The sequence below is a fragment of the Chrysochloris asiatica genome, unplaced genomic scaffold (assembly GCF_000296735.1).
Source record: "Chrysochloris asiatica unplaced genomic scaffold, ChrAsi1.0 scaffold00026, whole genome shotgun sequence".
NCBI lineage: Eukaryota > Metazoa > Chordata > Mammalia > Afrosoricida > Chrysochloridae > Chrysochloris > Chrysochloris asiatica.
In genome coordinates, this window is record NW_006408544.1 from 19,734,923 (window position 1) to 19,757,510 (window position 22,588).

At 40.1% G+C, this 22,588-nt stretch overlaps 1 protein-coding gene across 1 annotated transcript in view; it reads left to right on the top strand.

Moving 5' to 3' along the window:
- TCEANC2 (transcription elongation factor A (SII) N-terminal and central domain containing 2) overlaps positions 1-22,588 on the top strand; it is a 50,193-nt gene that overhangs the window by 12,295 nt on the left and 15,310 nt on the right. The window contains exon 2 of the mRNA XM_006839797.1: positions 5,149-5,290. Within this exon, the coding sequence (XP_006839860.1) occupies positions 5,149-5,290 (142 nt within the window). The remainder of the gene's footprint in view (positions 1-5,148; positions 5,291-22,588) is intronic.

Consider the following 22,588-nt stretch of genomic DNA (forward strand, 5'->3'; position numbering starts at 1 on the left):
ACAGTGAATAAGGAAGACCGTAGAAGCATTGATGCTTTTGAGTCATGGTGTTGGAGGAGAATATTGGAAGTGCCATGGGCTGCCAAAAGAACCAACAGGTCTTTGTTGGAAGACATGCAGCCAGAGTGCTCCTTGGAGACCAGGATAGCCAAACTTCATCTCTCATACTTTGGACATATTGTCAGGAGGGACAAGTTGCTGGAGAAGGATCTCATGCTTGGTAAGGTGGAGGGTCAAAGAAAAAGAGGAAGACCCCCAACGAGATGGATTATCCAAGTGGCAGCATCGATGGACTCAAGCGTGGCAACAGTAGTGACATTGACCCAGGATCGGGCAGTGTTTCGTTCTGCTGTGCATAGCGTTGGTATGGGTTGGTACCGACTCGGTGGCAGCTAACTACATAGTAAGTCCTCCTATGGTTGCTGTGGGTTAATGCACTGGACTGCAAAGTTTGAGCAGCAAGATCAGCAATTCAAGCTCACCAGCCACTCCTCAGAGACCCTACACAGGGTCGTTATGGGTTGGGATCAACTTTACTGCACTTAACAACCAAAAACAAGTTTCAGAGCAGTTTCAGTGGAACCATAGAGACCAAAACCAGACTGAAAAATTAAAATCCTGGAAGAAAATAAAGAATTAGAAAATGCTTTTAAAAATATCCAGCTGCCTAAAGAAGAAATTAAGAAACTTGAAGTCAGTGAAATTCCTTTATGGTACAAGATAATTCTTCCCCCTCAATTTGACAGATCAGAGAAATATCCCCTACCAATTCAAGTGTGTGGTGGTCCCTGCAGTCAGAGCGTAAAGACTTTGTTTACTGTTGATTGGATATCCAAGGATAAGCTGGTGAGCTTGAACCAACAAACTTGCAGTTCCACTGCTGTTCATAAGGTGTACAATGGCTAAACATGCCTGTCTTCTTCGTCTTATTCTAAAAGTTCTGCTGAAACCTGTCCGTAATGAATGACCCTGCTGATATTTAAAATACTGGTGGTATAGCTTCTAGTATCACAACTCAAACCGACCTTGCAGTCTAGTGCATTAACCCATAGCGCCACACTAGGACTTGATGGGCACTTACTGTTGTTGTTGTTGTTAAGTGCCGTCGAGTCGGTTCCGACCCATAGCGACCCTGTACAGGGTTTCCGAGGCACTTACTAGCAGAGCTAAAATAACTGTTAGCTGAGCAGGGCATAGACTGTGGGCCAGAAGAGAGGCCTGTCCTAAGGGAGCTGAGAGGAACCTCCCCTTAGGACGGGAGGAATTCTCCATGGTAGAGAGGAGCTGAGAGAATTGTTCGAAAGAGAGGAAGCTTTGCGTACATACTTTCTAATCCTGATCCCACGTTGTAGCCTGTTATTTCCCTAGAAAACACTATAATCATGAGTATTGTCTGTGAGTTCTGTGTGGCCATTGCATTGAATTATCGAACCTAGCAGAGAAGTAAAAAGCTCTGTGGGAGGAATGACTTGTACCAGAATTGGTTTGTTTTTTGTTTTTTTAAAGTTGGAGGGCCAAAGTATATTTGACCTCTACCTCATAGGAATCCATTTTGGATTGATGGTAATGGTGATTCTCCCCTGCCCTCTGTGAACATAGATGAGGAGGTCTGACAAGGATGCCAAATCATTTTTACAAATGATTTTACAAGCTAAAGCCAGACCTCTTGCTGTTGAGTCCATTCCAACTCATAGCATCCCTTTGGGATAGAGTACAAGCTCACCAGGGGTATGCAGAACTGTAGTGTTTATGGAAGCAGACTGCCAAATTTTTCTTCTGTGCAGCGGCTTGTGGGTTTGAACCACTGACCTTTCAGTTAGCAGCTGAGCATTTAACTACTGCATCATCAGGGATCATGGAAAGAAAAGTTGAAAATACAAGGGTTCATCAAGCAATATTATAAACATTATGTGCCATCAAGTCAGTTCGGACTCAGTGACTGTGCATAGGGTTTCCTAGGAGCAGCTGGTGAGGTTGTTCCACCAACATTGTGATTCAAACCAACCTTGTAGTCCAGCACATAAACCCGCAGCACCACACTTTGTTGTTGTTGTTGTTGTTGTTATGTGCCATCAAGTTGGTTCCGACCCATAGCGACCCTGTATAGGGTTTCCAAGGGTGTAAATCTTTACTAGGACACCATTATAAACGTTATTGTTGTTGTTATGTGCCGTGGAGTCGGTTCCGACTCATAGCGACCCTGCACAGGATGTTAATCTTTACGGGAGCAGAACGCCTCATCTTTCTCCCGCGGAGCACCTGGTAGTTTCGAACTACTGACCTTGCGGTTCACAGCCCGATTCGTAACCACTATGCTACCAGAGCTCCTTATAAACTATTAGGTATTAAGAGAGATTTTTGTATATAGAAGTAATGGAATACCATAAACAGAATTCTCACCTTCCCTGTAGGACACCCAGGTTCGATTCCTGGCCAGTGTGCCAATTTTATTGAGACTCCTAAATACTGAAAACAAAATAGTTTTTAAGTGTCAAATGATATTCCCAAGTGAAATTCTCGACCATATATGCCAAATTTGTGAAGGCAGTGTACAAAGACCAGTTCTAGAATCTTTAACCTATCAGCCACAATAGGTTAAAAAGAAGAATGAATTTAAAGGAAGAGGGGAGAAAATTCCTTTGGATGAAGTGACAGTGCTGAATTATTTCTTTCTGGAGAACTTGAAATTCCAGGGAGTTGATGGACACAGAGACCAGAACTGTGTGTGGGAAAGTCTAAAGACAGAAAGAGTGGCTGGCTGATTCCAGGGAGAAAGAAGGGCATTGGAAAAGCTGTTACCATCAGATGGGAGCATTAATAGGAGAGAATTCAAAATGGCAAATGCCAGTCCATTGATATCAATCTTTATGCATTCCATTTCATTTTTGATGCCTTTCAGTCTTCAATCTTTAAATAATCCTGGATTTCATACTTCATATATTCCATGTTCCAATATTAATTGATGTTTGCAGCTGTTTCTCTTCATTTTGAGTTGTGCTGTATCAGCAAATGAAGGGTCCCCAAAGTTTTACTCCATTGGTGTTGTCACGGTCGCCTCTAATTTGAGGAAGCAGCTATTCCCCAATAGTATTTTCAATGCCTTTTAACCTGAGGGGCTCATCTTCCGGCACCATATCTGACACCATTCTGGTGCAATTCATAATATTTTCATCTTCTGGTAGTATATCTATGTTCCATTGCTGTTCATAAGGTGTACAGTGGCTAAGCATGCCTGTCTTCTTCATCTTATTCTAGAAGTTCTGCTGAAACCTGTCCACAGTGAATGACCCTGCTGATATTTAAAATACTGGTGGCATAGTTTCTAGTATCACAGCAACTCGTACGCTACCATAATACAACATCCTGACAAACAAATGGTAGATGTACCCCAAATTAATCTTTTAATATCTTAAAAGAACTAAACACACACACACACAAAAGTCTTTAAATATCTACCAAGTCTAGAGAGTATGAAAACCTATTTAGTGTAGTACCATAACAGAATACAAGACTTTTCTGTCCCTCACCTGTCTTTTTTCCATCATTGAACCTGCAAAGAAGCAGATGAGGGAGAAGGAGTAAACAAGATGAGGAAATAAGAGAGTCAGACATGCCCTCCCCTATCACCACAAGTTTCTAGACTCTACACAGACCTCAGCCAAGGGAGGGAAGATGAGTCTTTTGGGATGAGGGAGGTAGATTTATCACATGGGTATATATAAATTATCACTGTACTTCTTGATGAATTTTTACAAAGTGAATATATCTGTATCCTCAACATTCAGATCAAGAAACAGGACATTACCAAAAACCTTTTAGTGTACCCTTTCCCTCCATAGCCATCCCTTGCCCCAAGGCTATATCTGTCTGAGACAAGATTCTTATGTAATTGTTAAAACTATTCATTTAAAAAATTTGTTGAAATAATTTCAAACCTTTAGAAAAGTTACAAGTTCAAAGGACTAAGTCTACTCAAGTCATTCCAGAGGCCAGAAGAACTTGATTTGTGCCCAGTTACCAATAATGACCATTCTGATCAGGAATTCCTAAGAATTCCAGAATTATTTGTTTGGTTGAAACAGATTATCATCTTGTGATACTCTTTAAACCTTATACCAAAACTATTCCTTGAAGTCATCTTTTAACTAAATAAAAGATTGGCTCATAAAATATTCCTGAGTATTGTGTGCCTTTGAAAAAGTCATCCAACAATCAACACTTACTCAAAAGCAAAGACGAGAAGGTAAAGGGGCAGGGAGACTAGATTACTGGAAACAGGACAACCAGAATAGAAATAATGAGAAAGCTGACAAAGTGAAAAATGTAACCAATGTCACTGAACACATTGTGTAGAAATTGTTAAATGAGAACCTAATTTGCTGTGTAGACTTTTCACTGAAACGCAAATATTTTGATATCAAAAGTTGTCACAGTATAAAAAAAATTCCCATCCCATTTACCCAGATTCCATAATTGTTAATATTTTATACTTAATTGAAAGATGCAAATCAAATTTAAGGTACATAGTTTCTTCTAGAAAGAAGAGGAGTGAAGTGAGTTTGGTGAAGGCTGTAAGGAGATGCAAACATTTTTTAAAACATAATTTTGTGTGAAATGATAAAACGTTAACTTTTTTTTCATTATGAGTTTAGGTTACTCTGTACCCTTTTGTATTTTTAAATACTTCAAACAAAAGAGCCTTTCAGTTTTATACTCTAGGAAGTGGGGAACTGTTGAAGTGTGCTTTTTATTCTTGAAATAAACATCTCTTTATGACATCACTGATCCCTTTCCTTGCCTATGAACTACGCTACTCTTAAGTAAGCTATAGGGTTGATTCACCTTGGCATCCTTTTTCTTTTTTTCTCATCCTTATGGGCTCTGACTGCTAAGTGCTCAGTGGTGTCTGACACGGTTAAGATTAAAACTTGCACTTTTACTAATAGATGCACCTCTCTTCCTGATTTGCAATAAGCACAGCCTGCTTTTAAGCAATTACCCATCATTTCGGGCCATCACACATGCTGTGCTTTGGTTCGGGTCATAATCAATAATTCAGATATCAATAGGAGTCCCATTAGCTCAGGTGAAGGCAGATATCTTTCTAATGAAGATTTCCATTTTCCAAATGACTTTTGTTTTTCCCAGAGAGTTGTGGTTATAGAAGACATAAAAAGATGGAAAACTATGTTGGAGCTTCCTGATCAAACCAGAGAGAACCTAGTTGAAGCCTTACAAGAATTAAAGAAGAAAATACCCTCAAAGGAGGTGTTACAGTCAACAAGAATAGGTATGTTCCTTCTGAATTTTATGAACATTGTTTTATTTTCTTTCTCTTTTGCTCTCTTGCTCAAACATTTATGAAGTTATCTACCTTATCAGTACTTCTCAATCTGTCTGTGGTAGAGGACTACTGTTTAAAATGTTCCCATTGGTCACAGATCGATACTTCTGTAATATATAATAAAAATTGCTGGGAAAAATGAAGTAAAAATATACCATTCAAGTTCCAAATTTTTAATGATTAGACTCAACAGATTCTGAATTATTCCATTAAATTGCTGTAAAAGCTTCTCAGTAATAAATCAACTTCCTCTATATACCTTATGGACTACAAACTGGCAGTGATCTATGGGTAGCATTTTGAGTTGTTACGTGCCATTGAGACAGTTTGGACTCAAAGCAACCCTATGCACAACAGAATAAAACACTGCCTGGTCCTGTGCCAACCTCACAATCGGTGTTAAACATTTGAGCCCATTGCTGTTGCCACTGTGTCATTCCGTTTTTTTTGTGGGAGGGGCTTCCTCTTTTTTGCTGACCCTCCACTTTGCCAAGCATAATGTTCTTCTCCAGGAACTGGCCTTTCCTGATAACATGTCTGAAGCATGAGAGACAATGAAGTCTCGCCTGGCTTCTAAGGAGCATACTGGCTGTACTTCTTCCAAGACAGATTTATTTGTTCTGGCAGTCCGTGGTGCTTTCAGTATTCTTTTCTAACACTGTAATTCAGATGCATGTGAAGCAATTGAAAATACCGTGGCTCTGATCCGGGACACCTTAGTCCTCAAACTGATATCTTTACTCTTCAACACTTTAAAGAAGTCTTGTGCAGCACATTTGCCTAATGCAATATGTCATTTGATTTTTTGACTATTTTCATGAGTGTGAATCCAAACAAAATGACGGCTTTGACCATTCTATTTCATAGATTTTTTTGCTTGATACTGAGTGTGCAAAACTGAGTAAGACATGTTTCCCGACCTCAAGAAACTTACATCTGGATAGAGGATAAAGGCATAGAGACAAATGAGAGTACTGAACTATTATAGATTATAAATTGTTGCTGTTGTTGTGTGCTGTCGAGTCAGTTCTGGCTCAGTGATCCTGTATAGGATTTCTGAGGAGTGGCTGGTGGGTTTGAACTGTTGACCTTGTGGCTAACAGTCCAGTGTTTCTCTTACAGTACCACCCATGTAAATAATGTTCTGGGTCCCCTTCACATCTGTATAAGCTGTATGCTGGCACCTAGGACAGAGCAGTCATTTAAACCTGAGAAGTTCAGAAAAGGAGGAGACATTGCAGTTACATCTTGAAAGTGCCTTGGCTTTTTTGTTTTGAACAGAAATAACTTGGTTTCTAAAAGCAATGATAGCAACATTTGCTGCTGCATCATTTAGTATAGCATTGGAGATATTTAAACGGTAAGTCCCGGACTATGTTGAATTGCTATTTTAGTACAGTACACAACTGTGAATAATATGCAAGGGAGAACCAACATGTGTTCCTCAAGCTGCTCCCAGCTCCCTAGAGAGTCTAGGGCAGTCATTCACAGCTGCTGCTCTTGCCCTCACCGGTGCAAGCCATTGCCTTCTCTGCCTCCCCTTGACCTCTTGTTCATGAGAAGCAGGAGATGGAGCAGCTTCAGACTGACTCCAGCAGCTGGGAAGAGCTGTGTGAAATCCCCTGAGGGCCCCCCAAGAGTCTCAAGAGTTGCACCCCTGTAATATAAACCAGAATCTGAGAAAATTAGATGCTTAAAGAACATAAAACCCTATCCTTGTAGCCAAGGAGAGTCTCCCATCTGCTGCTGGATTTTCCGTCTTTATAGGTTGTGGTCACTAGAGGGCAATAAGACCATTCATATGAGGAGATAAGTTATTCCAGCCAGTAGAGGGTACTAGTGATTAATATTTTATGATGTATATGTACATATGTGTATGTATATGATCATATTTAGGCACACCCAACAAATACCAGATCTGATCAGATCTAAAATAACATAATTGCTTGGAATTGAGTACAAATGCAGAAGAGATGATAATTTTGTTTTAAAAATCATTTCTGTTTGGCCTTTCAGTGCAGTTGTGAGTATGCTTTCAAGAATGGGTGTGTCTGATGTTCAGAGATTTTCAATTCAAGAATCATAATGAAACCACAGGGAAGGGGCTTGACTTAGGAGGAACTGGAAACCATCCAACTCTTGAGTCTTAACCATACCTTAAGTTTTCCCTGAAGCTGAGGTTGTATGGAAAATACAGATTTCTCGATTCCTTTATAATTACATCAGTTACTGTGCTAAAGATTTCATTTGGATCATTGCCTGAAACTGTTTACATTCTTCAACATTTAGCCTTCCTGCCTGTCCCTATCTTGTGGGTTGCGAAGGCCAAATATTTACTGAGTACCTTCTTTGTGCTAGGAACTGTGCTGGCATAAGAATGAAGGATACAGATATTATTCCCGCCTCTTTGGAGCCTGCAGTCTAATGGAAAGAGTTTTACAAGACTTTATCATATAATGTGATGATGAGTTTTCTGATGATGGGGAGAGAAGTTAGCCAAATGAATGTATGTGTTGTGAGTATAGAAGAGGATATTGAAGACTGTCAAGTAGAGGGAACATCATAGAACAAGTATAGAGAGCTGGAGGTGGGAGAGAATGTGGTACATTCCAACAACTAAAATAAGTTTGGTGTGTTTGAAATATAATATGCTGGAGAAAGAGTGTGTGGCAAGAAATAGGGCTGGAGAGACAAGTTGGGCCAGATGAAAGGCTTTTGTAAGCTATTCAAAATTGTTTAGTTTTGGTGTATGTATTAGTTATCTGTTGCTGCATAACAAATTACCCCAATGTTTAGCCACTGAACACAGTATTTATTGTCCCACACAATTTTTCCTCAGGTTGGGAATCTGAGAGCAGCTTCTCTTGGTGGTTCTGGCTCTGGGTCTCTTTTGAGGCTTGGGGCTGTGGCTTGACCAGGACTTGAGGATTGGCTTCTAAAATGGCTCACTCGTGGGTTACTGGCAGGAGATCCTAACTCCTTCCCATACAAGCCTGTCCTTAGGATTGCTCATGTTATGGCAGCTAACTTGTCCCAACCTCTGGGGACAAGAAAGCAAGAGAGCACTAAGAGGGAAGCCATGATCTTCATAAACTAACCTCAGCTGTGGCATACCATCATTTCTGTTGCGTTCTTCTGGTCATACAGATAGTTTGTTTGGTACAATTTGGAAAGCAAGTACAGAAGACTAGGTAGTGGGGATCATTGGAAGCTACTATAGCATGGATTTATTTTTATTTGGGATATATTATGCTTCATGGACCTGCAGATTCATGTTCATTTGCAGAAAATTTACAGCCATTGTCTTTAAAAGTACCTCTTTTCATTCTCTGCATATGGAATGCTGCAATTGGAAATACATTAAACTTTCTGTCTTCCAGTTCCCTTAGCTTTTCTGTCATAGTTTTACTCTGTCTCATGACATTCTGATTAATTTCTTCTGATATATCTGTCTCCAGCAAATTAATCTGGTAAATCAATTAAATTCAGAGTTTAATTTGTTGTTTAACACATTTGTTGATTTTTTTTATTTTAAAAACTCCACTTTTCTATTTTAGAAGTTCCCTTTTTTTCTTCATTCTATAGCTTTTAAATGTTACTTTGCATGTCTGTGAGTATGCCCTTTATTTATATAATCATTTAATGCATATCTGTTCTATATTATTTATCTGACTGTGTTAATATTTGCAGTCTTTGGGGGTCTAAATCTGTTGTTTATCGTTTCTACTGAGTCTCATAGTGCTTACTTTCCCATGAGCTTGTTGATTTTTCATTGTGAGCTCATTGTTTGATTTCAATCAGTGGACATTATGTAGGACTAAAATGAGAAGCTTCCTTCTAGAAAAAAAAACTTTTTTTTTTTTTCCTGACAGTAGTCAGGGGGCCACCTCTCACCTGGAATATTTTAACACACCTTTCAGGGGTCCCAGTTCAGTATGGGAATCCTAGGACTAGATTTCCTACCGTACCACAAGTCCAAGACTGAGTATTTCAGTTTCCTTGTTGTTAGCATTAGCCTAGAATAACCCCAACCCTCCCTGAGCTTCTAGCCTCTGCTCACTTTTTTGAAGGGATGGGAGAGAGCTTCTATCCAGGATCTAGTTGCGCTGTAGTAGAAGGGTAGCTTTAGTATTCTGTAAAATGCAAGCACTCGGTCTTTATGCTAAGGATAATGCTCTTGTTAAGTGCCATTAAGTCAATTCAGACTCATAGCAACCGTGTGTATGGTTTCCAAGGTGCATCTGGTGGGTTTGAACTTCTGACCTTGTGGTTAATAGTTCAGTGCTTATTCAGTGCCACACCAGGCTAAGGATTGTTGTCATTGTTAAGTGCTGTTGAGTCGATTCTGACCCATAGCGACCCTGTGTAGGCTTTCCAAGGAGCAGCTGGTGAGCTTGAACCACCGACCTTACAGTTCAAATGACTTTGCAGTCTGACACATTAGCCCACAGTGCCACACCAGGACTCCAGGCTAAGGATATTGTTGTTAAGTACCGTGGAGTCAGTTCAGACTCATAGTGACCCTGCACAGGGTTTCCGAGGTGATAAATCTTTATGGGAGCAGAAAGCCTCATCTTTCTCCTATGGAACGGCTGGTAATTTCGAACTGCCGGCCTTGAAGTTATCAGCCTTATTTGTAACTTCTATGCTACCAGAGTTAAGGATAACAGGGTGGTTATTATTGAGGGTTTTTGAGTGGAGAAATGACATATTTTGGTTCGCATTTTAGAAAAATTTGATTGTCCTGGGAAAAGGGTTGGAGAGAAGCAAACCTAGAAGCAGGAAGCCGTAGTTGGAAGCTCTGAGCCCCTAGATGAAAAATGAAGGTGGCTTGGATGGAGTAGTTTTAGGGGTGGAGAAATGTGGTTGGAATCAAGAGCCATCTATGGTATAAAATCCAAAGGACCTACAGATTAACTGGCTGTTGGAAATGAAGATGAGGGATTGAAAGCTGAGTGAAACTGGAATCCTTAGGTGGATGGCAGTCGCATTAAGATGGGGAACAACAGTTTTGGAGAGAAGGAAATAATGAGTTCAGTTTTAGACTTACTGCACTAGAGATACCTGTGGAACATATAAGAGGAAATATCCAACAGGCTGTTTGATGTAGAAGGCTAAAGCTGAAGAGAGACTATAAATATAGATTTGGAAGTTGTCATCAGCATGTACTTAGAAATCTATGTTTGAGAATAGATAAGCTTGTCCAGGGAATGTACATAAGAAAAGCAAAGAGCCAAGTCCAGAATCCAGAAGCCCACCAACGTGTGAGAAACTTGTAGAAGAAACAGAGAGAAGGGAAACAGGAGAGAATGTTGTCATGGAATATGAAGGAAAGGGTGTTTCTAGGGATTCGTCAGCATATTCGTCTAAGGGCCAAGTAAGTTATGTCCAAAAATTATGAATTGACTTTTGGAAAGGTATATCTTTAATGATCTTGGTAAGGACAGTTCCAAAGATAAGGCCGAAACTTGAGGAGTGAGGGGAAGGTAAGGAAATGAAACTGAAATAGCTCTTTTAAGAAGTTTGGTAATAACAGAAAGAAGAGAGAGGGGGCAATATCAGAACAGGAATGTGGAATTGGAGGAAGTTCTAATTTTTAAGTGGGATTAAATCAAGCATGTTTGAATGCTAACATTCAGTAGAGTTAAGAGAAGTTTACCATATAGGTTAACAGAATGAGGACCCTAAATTGTTAAGATTGATGAACAAGCTAAGGATCAGAGTAGCAAGAACTCTAGATCATCTGTTCTAAATTCATTTGTTGCATCCATTCATCCATCCATCCATTCATTCATTCATTCATTGTATAGTGAACACCCTCCTAGGAACCATGCGTTATACTGAATGCTAGAGAATAATGCATGTTGTTGTTGTTAAGTGCTGTCTAGTCGGTTCCGACCCATAGCAACCCTGTATAGGGCTTCCAATGAGCAGCTGGTGAGCTTGAACTGCTGACCTTGCAGTTCAAACGGCTTTGCAGTCGGGTGCATTAACCTGCAGCACCACACCAGGACTCCAGAGAGTAATGCATAGGCCATGCTAATAAAGAGCTTACTTTCTTTCTGGGGAAATAAGCATATAGGTATTCAATTATGATTGACATGTGAAAATGCTTAAGTTAAGGGATATGCAAAGGTCTGTGGGAAGACAAGGTAGAGAGTGACTATTTTTGCTTGTGTTAGTTGGGATGGGTTTTTTTCATAGAGGAGGTAGAATTCCTGCTAGGTCAAAATGAGATCATTGCATGCAGGCAAGCACATGAGCAAAGTATTGGAGGCTTGAGCATCTGGAACAGCCAGCTAGAATCTAGGATACATGGCTAGGATAAAAGAGTGGGTAGAAATGGGGCCTGTTTATAAAGAAACTTAAAAGTTGGCCAGTGGTTTCTGAAGTCTATCCTAAAAGCCAGTGTTTTCAAATGCGTGTTTCTTCAGCCCAGAGCAGCTAGAGGAACAGAAGATACTTCTTAAAAGAAAGACCAGCAAACATTAAAAAAACAAACCAGAAGACTGTTTGGCTATGACAAGAACAAGCAAGCTGTTCACCTGGGAGCCATCAAAACAAGCCATCAAGTCCCTTCAGGGCAAACCCCCTTCCAAGACTGAAACAAAGGGGGAACACATGAGCAGGCTTGTAAGCTCACTGGTGACCACATTGGTCTACTTGTGAGTGGAAGTAGGGGAAAGGCAATAACGAAGATATGGGCTGAGTTTGACCATGTTCCATAGACTCCTGTTGACCTTGAGATGAGAGAGAAAATAGATAGGAAAGTCTGGTTGATCCAAAGTTTGGGGAGACTTGGGAACTCCTGAGCCCATGAACACTGACCTAACCACTGGGGCTAGAGCTGAGAGTGAAGCATCCAGCTGATATGAAGTGGGGGGAGGTTCACAAGAATGCCCAAACTTGCAGATAGCACCCATTTGACCTAGCTTGGAGGCTTGATGATCAGAACTCATCTAGAGAAAGAAATTTGATAAAGGAAGCAAGTGCAAATTGGTATAATTTGATGAACTTGATCTATACTTATGGATGTAATAATAGCTCAAAATACCAACTGAGACGGGAAGGAGTCTTCACATCAAGGATCAAGCCTATCCCCTCAGTACACAGGGTTGATAGGGACGGGCAAGTTAGACAATGGCTACCTAAAATGGGGGAGCTATAAAGGCACAAAGTCTTACAAGTTTTCAAGAGGGAGTTTAGTTTCAGAGTAAGGGAGAAAGATAAAATTCCCACTGAATCCTTTTGTCAAGATGGGGCTGGTGAAAGGAGATGGGGATAGGATTAATTTGACTCAGTAGCGAGTAATGGTTATTTCTAATTGCAGTTGTCACAACTGTAAAGGTAGAAGTTGTGTAACAAAAAGGGGGTAGTAGTTAATCTTACATTCCAGGAACAGAGGACCCTAGGACCATCAAGGGAGAAGAGCACAAGCAGAATGTGGGGCCCTATCTAGAGAAGCAGGCAACAGTGTATTTCTTAGAATTCCGGTCCAGTGAGGTGTTCTGAAGAAAAGGTATAAGTAAACTTGGAAAATACTGTATTTCTTTTTCCTTTCCCTTGATATCTACAGTAGAGTAGAAGAGAGACCTGTTTAATTTAGTTTTATCCAGAGTTTCCCAAAGATTTTTTTTTTTTTTTTTTTAAATAAGGCAATGTCTGTTAGAAATTTTCAAAGGGTAGCTTGAGAAGACAAAGTCAAGTATTATAATAAAATGTGCAAAGATCTGGAGTTAGAAAACCAAAAAAGAAGAACATGCTCAGCATTTCTGAAGCTGAAAGAACTGAAGAAAAAGTTCAAGCCTCGCAACATTGAAAGAAACTCTATACGGGGTTGCTATGTTAGCAACAACAATAGTGGGAAAAATATGAGTATTTCTTGCTTTGTAATAACTGCTATTGGAACCATTTAATGGACTTCAGCTGGAAAGTGATGTGATCACTGTTTCTGGTGGCCAAGACAAGAATGAAGGAATAAGAACGAAGTGATACTGAGAAAAGGAGAACAGATAGGCAGATATTCGTTTATCTTGTCGTTAGTGAATGCCTACCATGTGCCATGCCCTGTGCTAGGTGCCTGTGATCAGAACAGATCAAAAATAATTCCTACCAGTGTGAGTGAGACATTCCTTCTAGTGAAGGAAACAGTCAGTAAAGAAGAAGCATAATAAGAGAATTGTATAGTAGTTGAAATGATAAGTACTGTGGGGAAAAAGTGTAGGCTAAGAGAGGTGATGGATGCAGGCCGGAGTGGACCTTATTAAAAGAGGGAGATCTGAGCAAAAGCCTGAAGGAGGTGAGGAAGTGAGGAGCCATGAGGACAAGTTATGGTTGTGATCATTGAGGCGAGATATGTTGGAGGCATGGAGCATTGAGGAGGAATAAAGTAGAAAACCCATCAGGGAGAATGGACCCGATTTAACAAGCAAGGATTGACTGGAATTGAGAGAGAGGGGAAAGCCAGGATGCCTTGCACATTGTTGTCACCCACTGGCACTTTGTATCTGCCTTCAGACACATACAATTGTACTCTTTAATTGTCCTGCCACCTTTTTCAGACATTCTGTTTCTCTCCTTCCTTGCATAGCCAAAGTCCTTTAAAAATGATTGATAATCACAACCCCCACACTTCCTCCCCTCCCACGCCTTCATTAAATCCTTCCCAACCTGGCTTCTCCTACAACCACTAGTCTTCTCATGCAGGACACCAGTAAGTTCATGCTATCCAAATCCTCTGGTTTTGTCTCAGTTCTCATCTCCCCAGAACTGTGAACTTGAGACCATTGATTATTATCTTTTATGTTCACATAAACAGCACTGATCTGGTTGCTGTTGCCAATTCTGTATCTATTTTTGAAGTGTTCGTTTCCTTCATAGTCCTTATCTCAACTCGTAATTTCTTGATGATTTACTTCGTTTTTTTATTTACTTGAGAGCACAACAACAATTCCATGTTAGCAGGGACCACGTCTGTTTCATTCACAAAATACATTTGAAGCATTAGTGGCGTGCCCAGCAGGGCCTCAGTAAGTAACTTCTACTTATGAATGATAATGACAAGGCTGGACAAAGAAGGCTTTTTCTAGCCCTCTATAGCTCTGGTAGCATAGTGGTTACATGTCAGGCTGCCAACCTCAAGGTCAGCAGTTAGAAACTACCAGTGATTCAGTGGTTCCATGGGAGAAAGATGAAGCTTTCTGCTCCCGTAAAGATTTATAGCCTCGGAAACCCTGTGTAGGGTCACTATGAGTCAGAACTGACTCCATGGTACTCAACAACAACATAGGGCACCTGACAACATATTCCTGTTTTCTCTATCTACTCTTCTTGTTACCTCATGGTACTCTTTTCTTCAGTTCTTGTTCCCTGTCCCTTAGCAGTGTGCTTTCTTCTAAAGCTCAGATCTCAATCTTTTGTTGTTTCTCTAGAGCATTTAGCCAGAGACTTTGCCTACTTCTTCGGTTTAACTGGAACCTTAATCCAGATGACTCTTGAATTTGCATCTTCTGTCTGGTTCCCTTTTTGAATTTTAGATTTTTAGAGAGGTTACTCCAATTTTTATCTCAATCACTTTCTTAAAATCTTACCAATAGGGAGAAATAGCATTTTGTTTTCATTTGCTGTATAGGTTGAATTGCTTTCCATGTGTTTATGGGTATTTTGTCCTTTTTTGTGTGTATGAGTTGTTTGTTTATGTTCTTTGTCCATATTTGTATGAGCTTTACAAATGCCAATGTCATAAACTCTTTTAAATCCATTTAGCTGCCTCAATTCATAAGCAAGGAAATAGACTTAGTGAGGTGAAGTGACTTACCTAGGGCTACATAGTGAATTGGCATCGGAGATGTAATGAGAATCCAGGTCTCTTGGGGCATTGTTCTTTCCTGGTTAGCAGTCTGCCATATGTGCCTTTAGTTTATTGGACCATCCTATGGGTTCTGCCATCTGCTCAAGCTTGCCTCTTTTAAATCTAAATGTAGTGTCTTTTGTTTTGTGTACCCCCAAGTTGAAGTTTTCTCCTAGCATCCCTATTTTAGTCAATGTCCCTAGCATTTTGTTCTGACATAAAGTCTTTCAGTGGAAATGTCCAGCAGGCAGTTGGAGATGTAGAGTTGAAGTTCACATGAGAGACTTAGACTAGAATATATATTAGGAAGTCTTTTGCCAGAAAGTGTATTTAAAATCACGTCTAAGTGGATAAATTCTCTGAGTAGAGAAGATTAAAGGGCCAGAAGACTGACTGAACCTTGGAGTCTATCTGTGATGGAGAAGTGGGAGGAGGAGAAAGAGCTACTGAAGGAGGTGGAAAGAGTACAGTTAGAACCTGGCAATTATGGGACCTCTGTAAGTGAATCCATTTATTATAAGGGAAACCAGTAGGCATAAATGGCCGGTGAGGTGGTGGAGTTAGATCCTGTGCTGTCAACCTGACAATCAGGCCGGCTCCACTTTTGCAATACTGTATATATGTACACGACGATTTCAGGGGAAGTTTCATGTCAGTCATATCGATCTGATTTCAGAGATGCCGTCTTTTCATTTATGATTATCCAACAGTGACAACTACTAAAAACCTTTGCTTACCAAGTACTTTCAAATCTGTGACCTCATTTGATTCATCTAACAATTCTATACTGTAAATGCTGCTTTCTCCATTTTGCAAACAGGAAAACCGAGGCTTAGAGAGTTTAAAGTAACTTGCCTCAGGTGAAGACCAAATACATCATTCCAACCACCTTCTGAAAACAAAAGGTGCACTCTGTCAATAGCCAGCTCTTATCCTTCAAGACCCAGATGAAGCTCAGAATGTTTGTCGAATGAACAAAGAAGTCAGTGGATGAGTGAATGAATGGGTGCATGATTTAACTTAGCCCATGATCATAGGAAATGTTAGTGGCAGAGACCTTTCAAATGGCCTATTTTCAAATGCTCTATAGATTCCTGTTGCTTCTGAACTACTTATAGACCCTCTATTCATTTTTTATGGCTATCACAACACATTACTATATACTTAGTAGCTTAACACAAATTTGGTATAGTTCTGTAGGTCAGAATTCCAATAGGGTCTCAATGAACTAAAATTAGATGTTAAAGTGCCATTGAGTCAGTTTCCACTCATAGTGACCCAGTTGGGGGATTTCGAGGCTTCATATCTGTGCAGGAGCAGAAAGCCTCATCTTTTTCCTGTGGAGTAGCTGGTGGGCTCAATCCATAGACCTTGTGGTTTCAAGCCAAGTGCTTATCCTACAGAGCTTGTTGTTACGTGCCGTGGAGTCAGTTCCGACTCAGTGACCCTTATAATAGGGTTTCCTAAGAGTGACTGGTGGGTTTGAACTGCCGATCTTGCAGTTACCAGTGTCTTAAGACCTGTAACACTTTAGTACACTTGTTGGATTAGGTGTCTTCTCCTGTACTTAAACCTACCTGGAGCTCCTTGACTCACTCAATATCTTGCACAAGACCTAGTATGTACTTAGTATTCACTGTTGTTGTTAAATAAGTTAAAGGTTGCTTCCTGCAGAGGATTTGATTTGTCTTAACAGTGCACTGGGCGCAGAAACCCCCTCACCCTTAAACCCAGGGCACTTGACTAGAGCCAGTGGCACTGCTTGCTTTAAAGTAAAAACTTCATGGAGCAAATAATGATCCTTTGCAGGTCATTAACTTCCTTGATGTAGCTACTGACCAGCTTGTGACCTTGGGGAAAGGTCACAGAGCCTCATTGTATTTTTTCCAACTGTATGATCACAGAGGCAATAAAGCTTAGAGGTTAAAGCGTGGACTTGGAGCCAGGCTACCAGAGTTTGAAACTTGGTCTTGCTTCTTACTGTGTCCTTCAGCAAGTTGCTTAACCTCTCTGCACCTCCAGTTTTTTAACCTGTATTTCTGTTGATGTGGTTAATTGCCGTCAAGTCGGTTCCAACTCAGAGCGACGCTGTATAGGGTTTTTGAGGACCAGATGGTGGGTTTGAACTGCCAACCTTGTAGTCTGCAGTCCAGTGCTGATCCTACAGCGCCATGTTAGGAGATAAGGAATAATGATAGCATCTACCACATACCATCAGGAGAGACCAGTCCCTGGATAAAAACATTGTAATCATACTTGTAAAAGGTTGAGGATCAGGATGACCCTCAATGAGATTGGGTGACATGACAGCTGCAGCAATGGGCTGAAACATGTTAACAATTGTGAGGACGGTATAGGGCCAGATAGTGGTTTTATTCTGTTGTTCACAGAGTTGCTATGAATCAGAACTGACTGGACAGTACCTAACAACCTTACCTAACAACCACCTTACAGAGAGGTCTGAGGATTTAAAAAGTTAAGATACATAAAGTATAGCAACTGCTCTTGTTAACCATGGGATTCCCTTTGTGATCCAAGTTTATGAGCCTTGTTTTTTTCTAAGTGATTTCTCAGACTCCTCTCCTCTTCTGTCCTACGGCCCTAGACCAGAATGCCTTTCCTGTTGTCACTCTTCTTTGGAGACTCCTCCTTGCTGACATGGGAGCACTCGCACAACCCTGCCTGTCCTGGGCTTGCTTACCTGGTGTTGGCAAGCCATCTGACCTGTCTGGTGGGGCTTCTGCATAGTACCTGGGGCAGATCCTGCCCCTCGCCCTGCCTTGAGACTGGAAGCCTTCTGTCCTTTGGCAACCTCTCAGGATCTACTGATCAGGCATACCAAGAAGGTGAACACCATTATCTCAGCCAAGCTTGACTGAACACTTCCTGTGTACCAGTTTCTAATAAAGTAGAGGGATAGAGTGTAAGGATGAAGTGTGCAGGCTCTGGGTCGGGTTTGGGTTTAAATTCTGCCTTCCACACTTAGTAACTGAGGTTTGGGGCAAGTTCCTTTGTTATATGTCATTTTTCTTATTTATAAAAAGAAATGCAATATGGTAGTACTGAATTCATTGTTTAATTATGAAAATTAAATGAGATCATTCATATAAATCATGGAACAGTAAGCAGGAAGAGTCTCAGTGATGAGTAAAAATTAGAAACACTTCATTTTCCCAGTGCCTTTGAATTTGATTCTGTATACTATAGTTCCATTATTTTGTTGTAATTGTGTGATTTTCCCAATCAACTACATCCATATGCAAATGTTATAACAAAGCCGATTTGAAAGCCAAATGTAAGTGGTTTCCATTTAACTGTTTGATTCAATAAATATTTGTTACAAATATTTATTGAATGTCTGTTCTGTGCTAGACACTGTGATTTAGGCTGGGAATATAACTTGGGATAGGATACAGGTTCACCCCTCAAGATGTTTACAGTTAAGAGGAGAAATGGACATTGAATCATTATAGGCAGAGGGAACAGTGTGAATTAAGGCTCAGAAATGTGTGAAGACCAGACAACCTGACCCAAAACAGGGACAGGCAGGCAGGTTATTCTCTGTGGCTTTAAATGAAAGAAACAAAGCAGCAAGCCCACTGTCATCATGTCAATTCTAACTCGTGTTATTATTGTTAGTGAGTGTCATCAAGTCGGTTCCAACTCATAATGATTGTTTATAGCGTTTCCAGTGCATTAAATCTTCATGGAAACAAAATGCCTCGTCTTTCTCCCTCAGAGTGGCTGGCAGCTCAAATCATGGACTGTGTGATTTGCAGTCCATTGTTATCGTATGGTGCCTTAGTGGGAGCACACAGACTTAATTTTGTTCCATGGAGCAGCTGGTGGGTTTGAATCACTAACCTTACACTTAGCAGCCCATCACTTAGCCCACAGTGCCACCACGGCTCTCTGTGTTAGAACTTAGCATACGGAGACAAAGGCTGGGAGCTAGGAATGAGGAGAGAAGAAGGAGTAATGTGGTGAGAGGTAAGGCAAAAGAGGTTCCAGGTTATCCAGAGCTTGAATAGTGTACTTAGAAATTAATCAAGCCTACAGCAACTAGCACCACCAGAGAGCAATGAAAAGACCTTTGGTAAGGGAGCATATGCTGTAGAGAGGTCACTCTCACTTCAATATAGAGGATCAATTGCAGAGGGCAAGGCTGGGTACAGAGATCGGTTAGGAAACCACTGCAGCAGACCTGTTAAGAGGTGATGAAGACTTAACAGACAGCGGTGAGGAAGGAGAGGATATAGGAGACATCGAGGAAGTGGACGTGTAAGACCTGGGATAAGTGAATAACTGTGAGGGTGAGAAAGACAGTGGAGCCTAAAATGATGGTTAGATGATCATGTCATTGAATGAGAAATACAGGAGGAAAGGGGGATGATGAGGAGTTCCTTTTTGTCATTTTAGAAATGTTGAGTTAGAGGTGCTTGCAGAATAAACAGAATTATCTAGTAGGGAACTGGATATTTGGGTCTTCTGCTCAGTGGAAACCTTTGGGCTAGAGGTACTTATCTGAGAGTCATCTGTTTATAGGTGGTAGTTAGACCACAAGAGTGGGTAAAATTACTTACTCATGGAAGGCAGGTGGAGAAGGAAAAGAAAAGAGGCTAAGTGTTTACAGATAACTAAAGGTTAGGCAAAAAAAGCCAACAGAAGAGGTTGAAAAGGAAGAGGAAAACCAGTATCTGGGGTGTCTTAAATATTGTTGTTAAGTTCCATTGAGTTGGTTCCAACTCATAGTGACCCTGTGCAGGGTTTCCAAGGAGCAGCTATTGAGTTGGAACTGCCGACCTTGTGGTTCAAACCAACCTTTATCCCACAGTGCTATACCAGGACCCCCCTCTGCCCGCCCCCCCCCCAAAAAAAAAGGCAATAGAAGAGACTATTTCAAAACAATTGAGAAAGGAATGAGACAGCAATGTCAGCAGCTAAGAGAGGTTCAGTAAAGGCAAGACAGAGAAGGTCCACCAGATTTGACATTTTATACATAAAGCTAGGGTGAAAGAGTAAAGTGAGGAACAAATGAAAGGAGACCAGAAACCCAGATACACCTGTATTATAGCACAGTCCTGGCTATTAGGGTTGCCACTCCACAAGACTCTGAGCTGAACTGTCTAGATATTCACACACAGTCCCACTACTCAGAGGGAGACCCCTGTTAGTAATTGTATTGAAAATTACTTCAGGCATTTTTTGTTTTTGTTTTAAATTTTGTACATGTGTGAGTTAAAAAATAATTACCAGCTCATAATTTTTTTAAAAAATTAAAATTATTGGTTCATTCTGAGAACCTGCTTTTTTTGCGCATTGATCATCTTTCCATGGCTGTGAAAGTATAAATTGTTTGAATGGACTACAATTTATGTAGCCAGTTGGACCCTTTCTGATAGCATCTAGATTATATTTAACTTTTCACAATCATAAACAGCATTGCAATGAATATGTTTGTGCTTATATTTTTTGGTATTTTTTGGCAGGTTAAATTTAGTGATTGAATTCCTAAGTCTCTGTCTTACTCATTTTTGTACCCTGACCACCAGACATAAAGTAGGTGTTCAGTAAAAGTGTTGAAATGGCCTGAGTTTAGGTCTCTGAGGTCCTGCAATGTTTATCGTGTTTCTAGTTATTTATAACAGTTACCAACAGCACACACAAAAAATGTTAGCTGAATGAATAATCTCAGGATATGAAAAACTCCATCCAGAAACAAAGCATCCAGTAGTGATTTCAACTTTTAAGTGATAATGTGTTTCAAAAGCATATCTCTAAGCATTACCCACTAGTAAGCTCCTTGAGACATTTCTAATGGGTACTCTACATTCTTCCTTCTTCTCCTTGTGTTGAGTATATATATATACTTTTTCCTTGTTCAGTAGAAAGTCTGGGTAGAAGTTCTCATTAAATAATGGGTAGATCCATGCAGCTCAACTTCCAGCCAAATAATAGGCAGGCCTGTAGTGTGAACAGGAGTCCTGGTGTGGCTCTGTAGGGTAAGCACTTGACTGCTAACCGCAAAGTCAGTGGTTCAAACCCACCAACCCCTCCTTGTAAACCCTATGTAGGGTCGATTAGAGTTAGAACTGACTCTTTGGCATTTAGCAACAACAACATAGGGTAAACAGTAACACCAAGGAGGTATGCGCTACTTAGAACAATCAACCATATGAGATCAAACGGGCAGAATAGGAAAGACTGATGAAAGATAATGGAAGTGCTGTGACATTGTGGGGACTGTAATTAATGTCATGAAACAAGATGTGAGTGGTTGAATGGAAAACAAATATACTCTCTAAACTTTCACCCTAATCACAACAAAAAGTTAAAAAAAAAAGTTGAGAAAGTTATGTTATCCTTTTCACCTCCAGAGCCCTCGGTGAAAACAAGATGAGTATCTTGACTCTTGCTTAGCACAGTAGTACCTAGCATAGATAGTAGGCCTTTGATATTTGTGTGTAAAATAAACAAGTCAAGCAAGCATTGGGTTAGGCAGTTGGCATATTCTGAAAATTTTTCTAAATGTTTTGTCTGTTTTCCCAAGTTTTTGTCTATTTTCCCAAATTTCCCTTCCCTTTGGTTAATCATGACTCTCTCTCTTATTGCATATTAAATTCTGATATGTAATAGTACCTTTTTCTGAGCCTTGTTTCTGTCCATCTATTTGCTTTTGGTGCCATATTTTTCATTATTGTTGCCTTATGTGTTGCATATGAGACTTAGTTGGACCCCATAATTCTTCTTTATCAAAATAGTATTATGTATTTTAGACCAATCATATTTCTAAAAGAAATCTAGAAATATTTGGTTATATGCTAATTTTAAAATCCTACTGAGTTGTGTTTTTTTTGAGGTTACATTAATTCTACACATTAATTTCTGAATATTGACGTCTTTCCACCTGGTCTGTATTTTGGTAAATATGTTATACTCCAATAGGTTTCTCATTTAACCAATATTTTTGAACACCCACTTCCCACTCCTAACTCTTGCCACTTTTCATTGATAGAGACATAAAGATGAACATGTCACAGCGTTTGTCCTCAAGGAGCTCAGTTTGGTGGCAAGAGAGATAATTGATCAGACAGTTATAACTCCATATAATTATTATTGTAATAAACAGAAACATGAGAACTAAGAAAGCAAAGAGGGGCATCCAACCAAGACTAGGGATATGAAGGAAAATGTCTTAGAGGAGGGGATTCCTGAACTGAGTCTTATATAGACTGAATGACATTAACCAGGTGAAGAAGGAAGAAAGAATATTGTAGGTAGACAGAGTGTTTCTTGAGGTATCTGTTCAAAAGTAAAGAGGCAAGAAAAAATATAGAAGTATTTTAAGAACTACAATTTGCTAGAGTATGATAGTAATTACAAGAGGCTAGAGT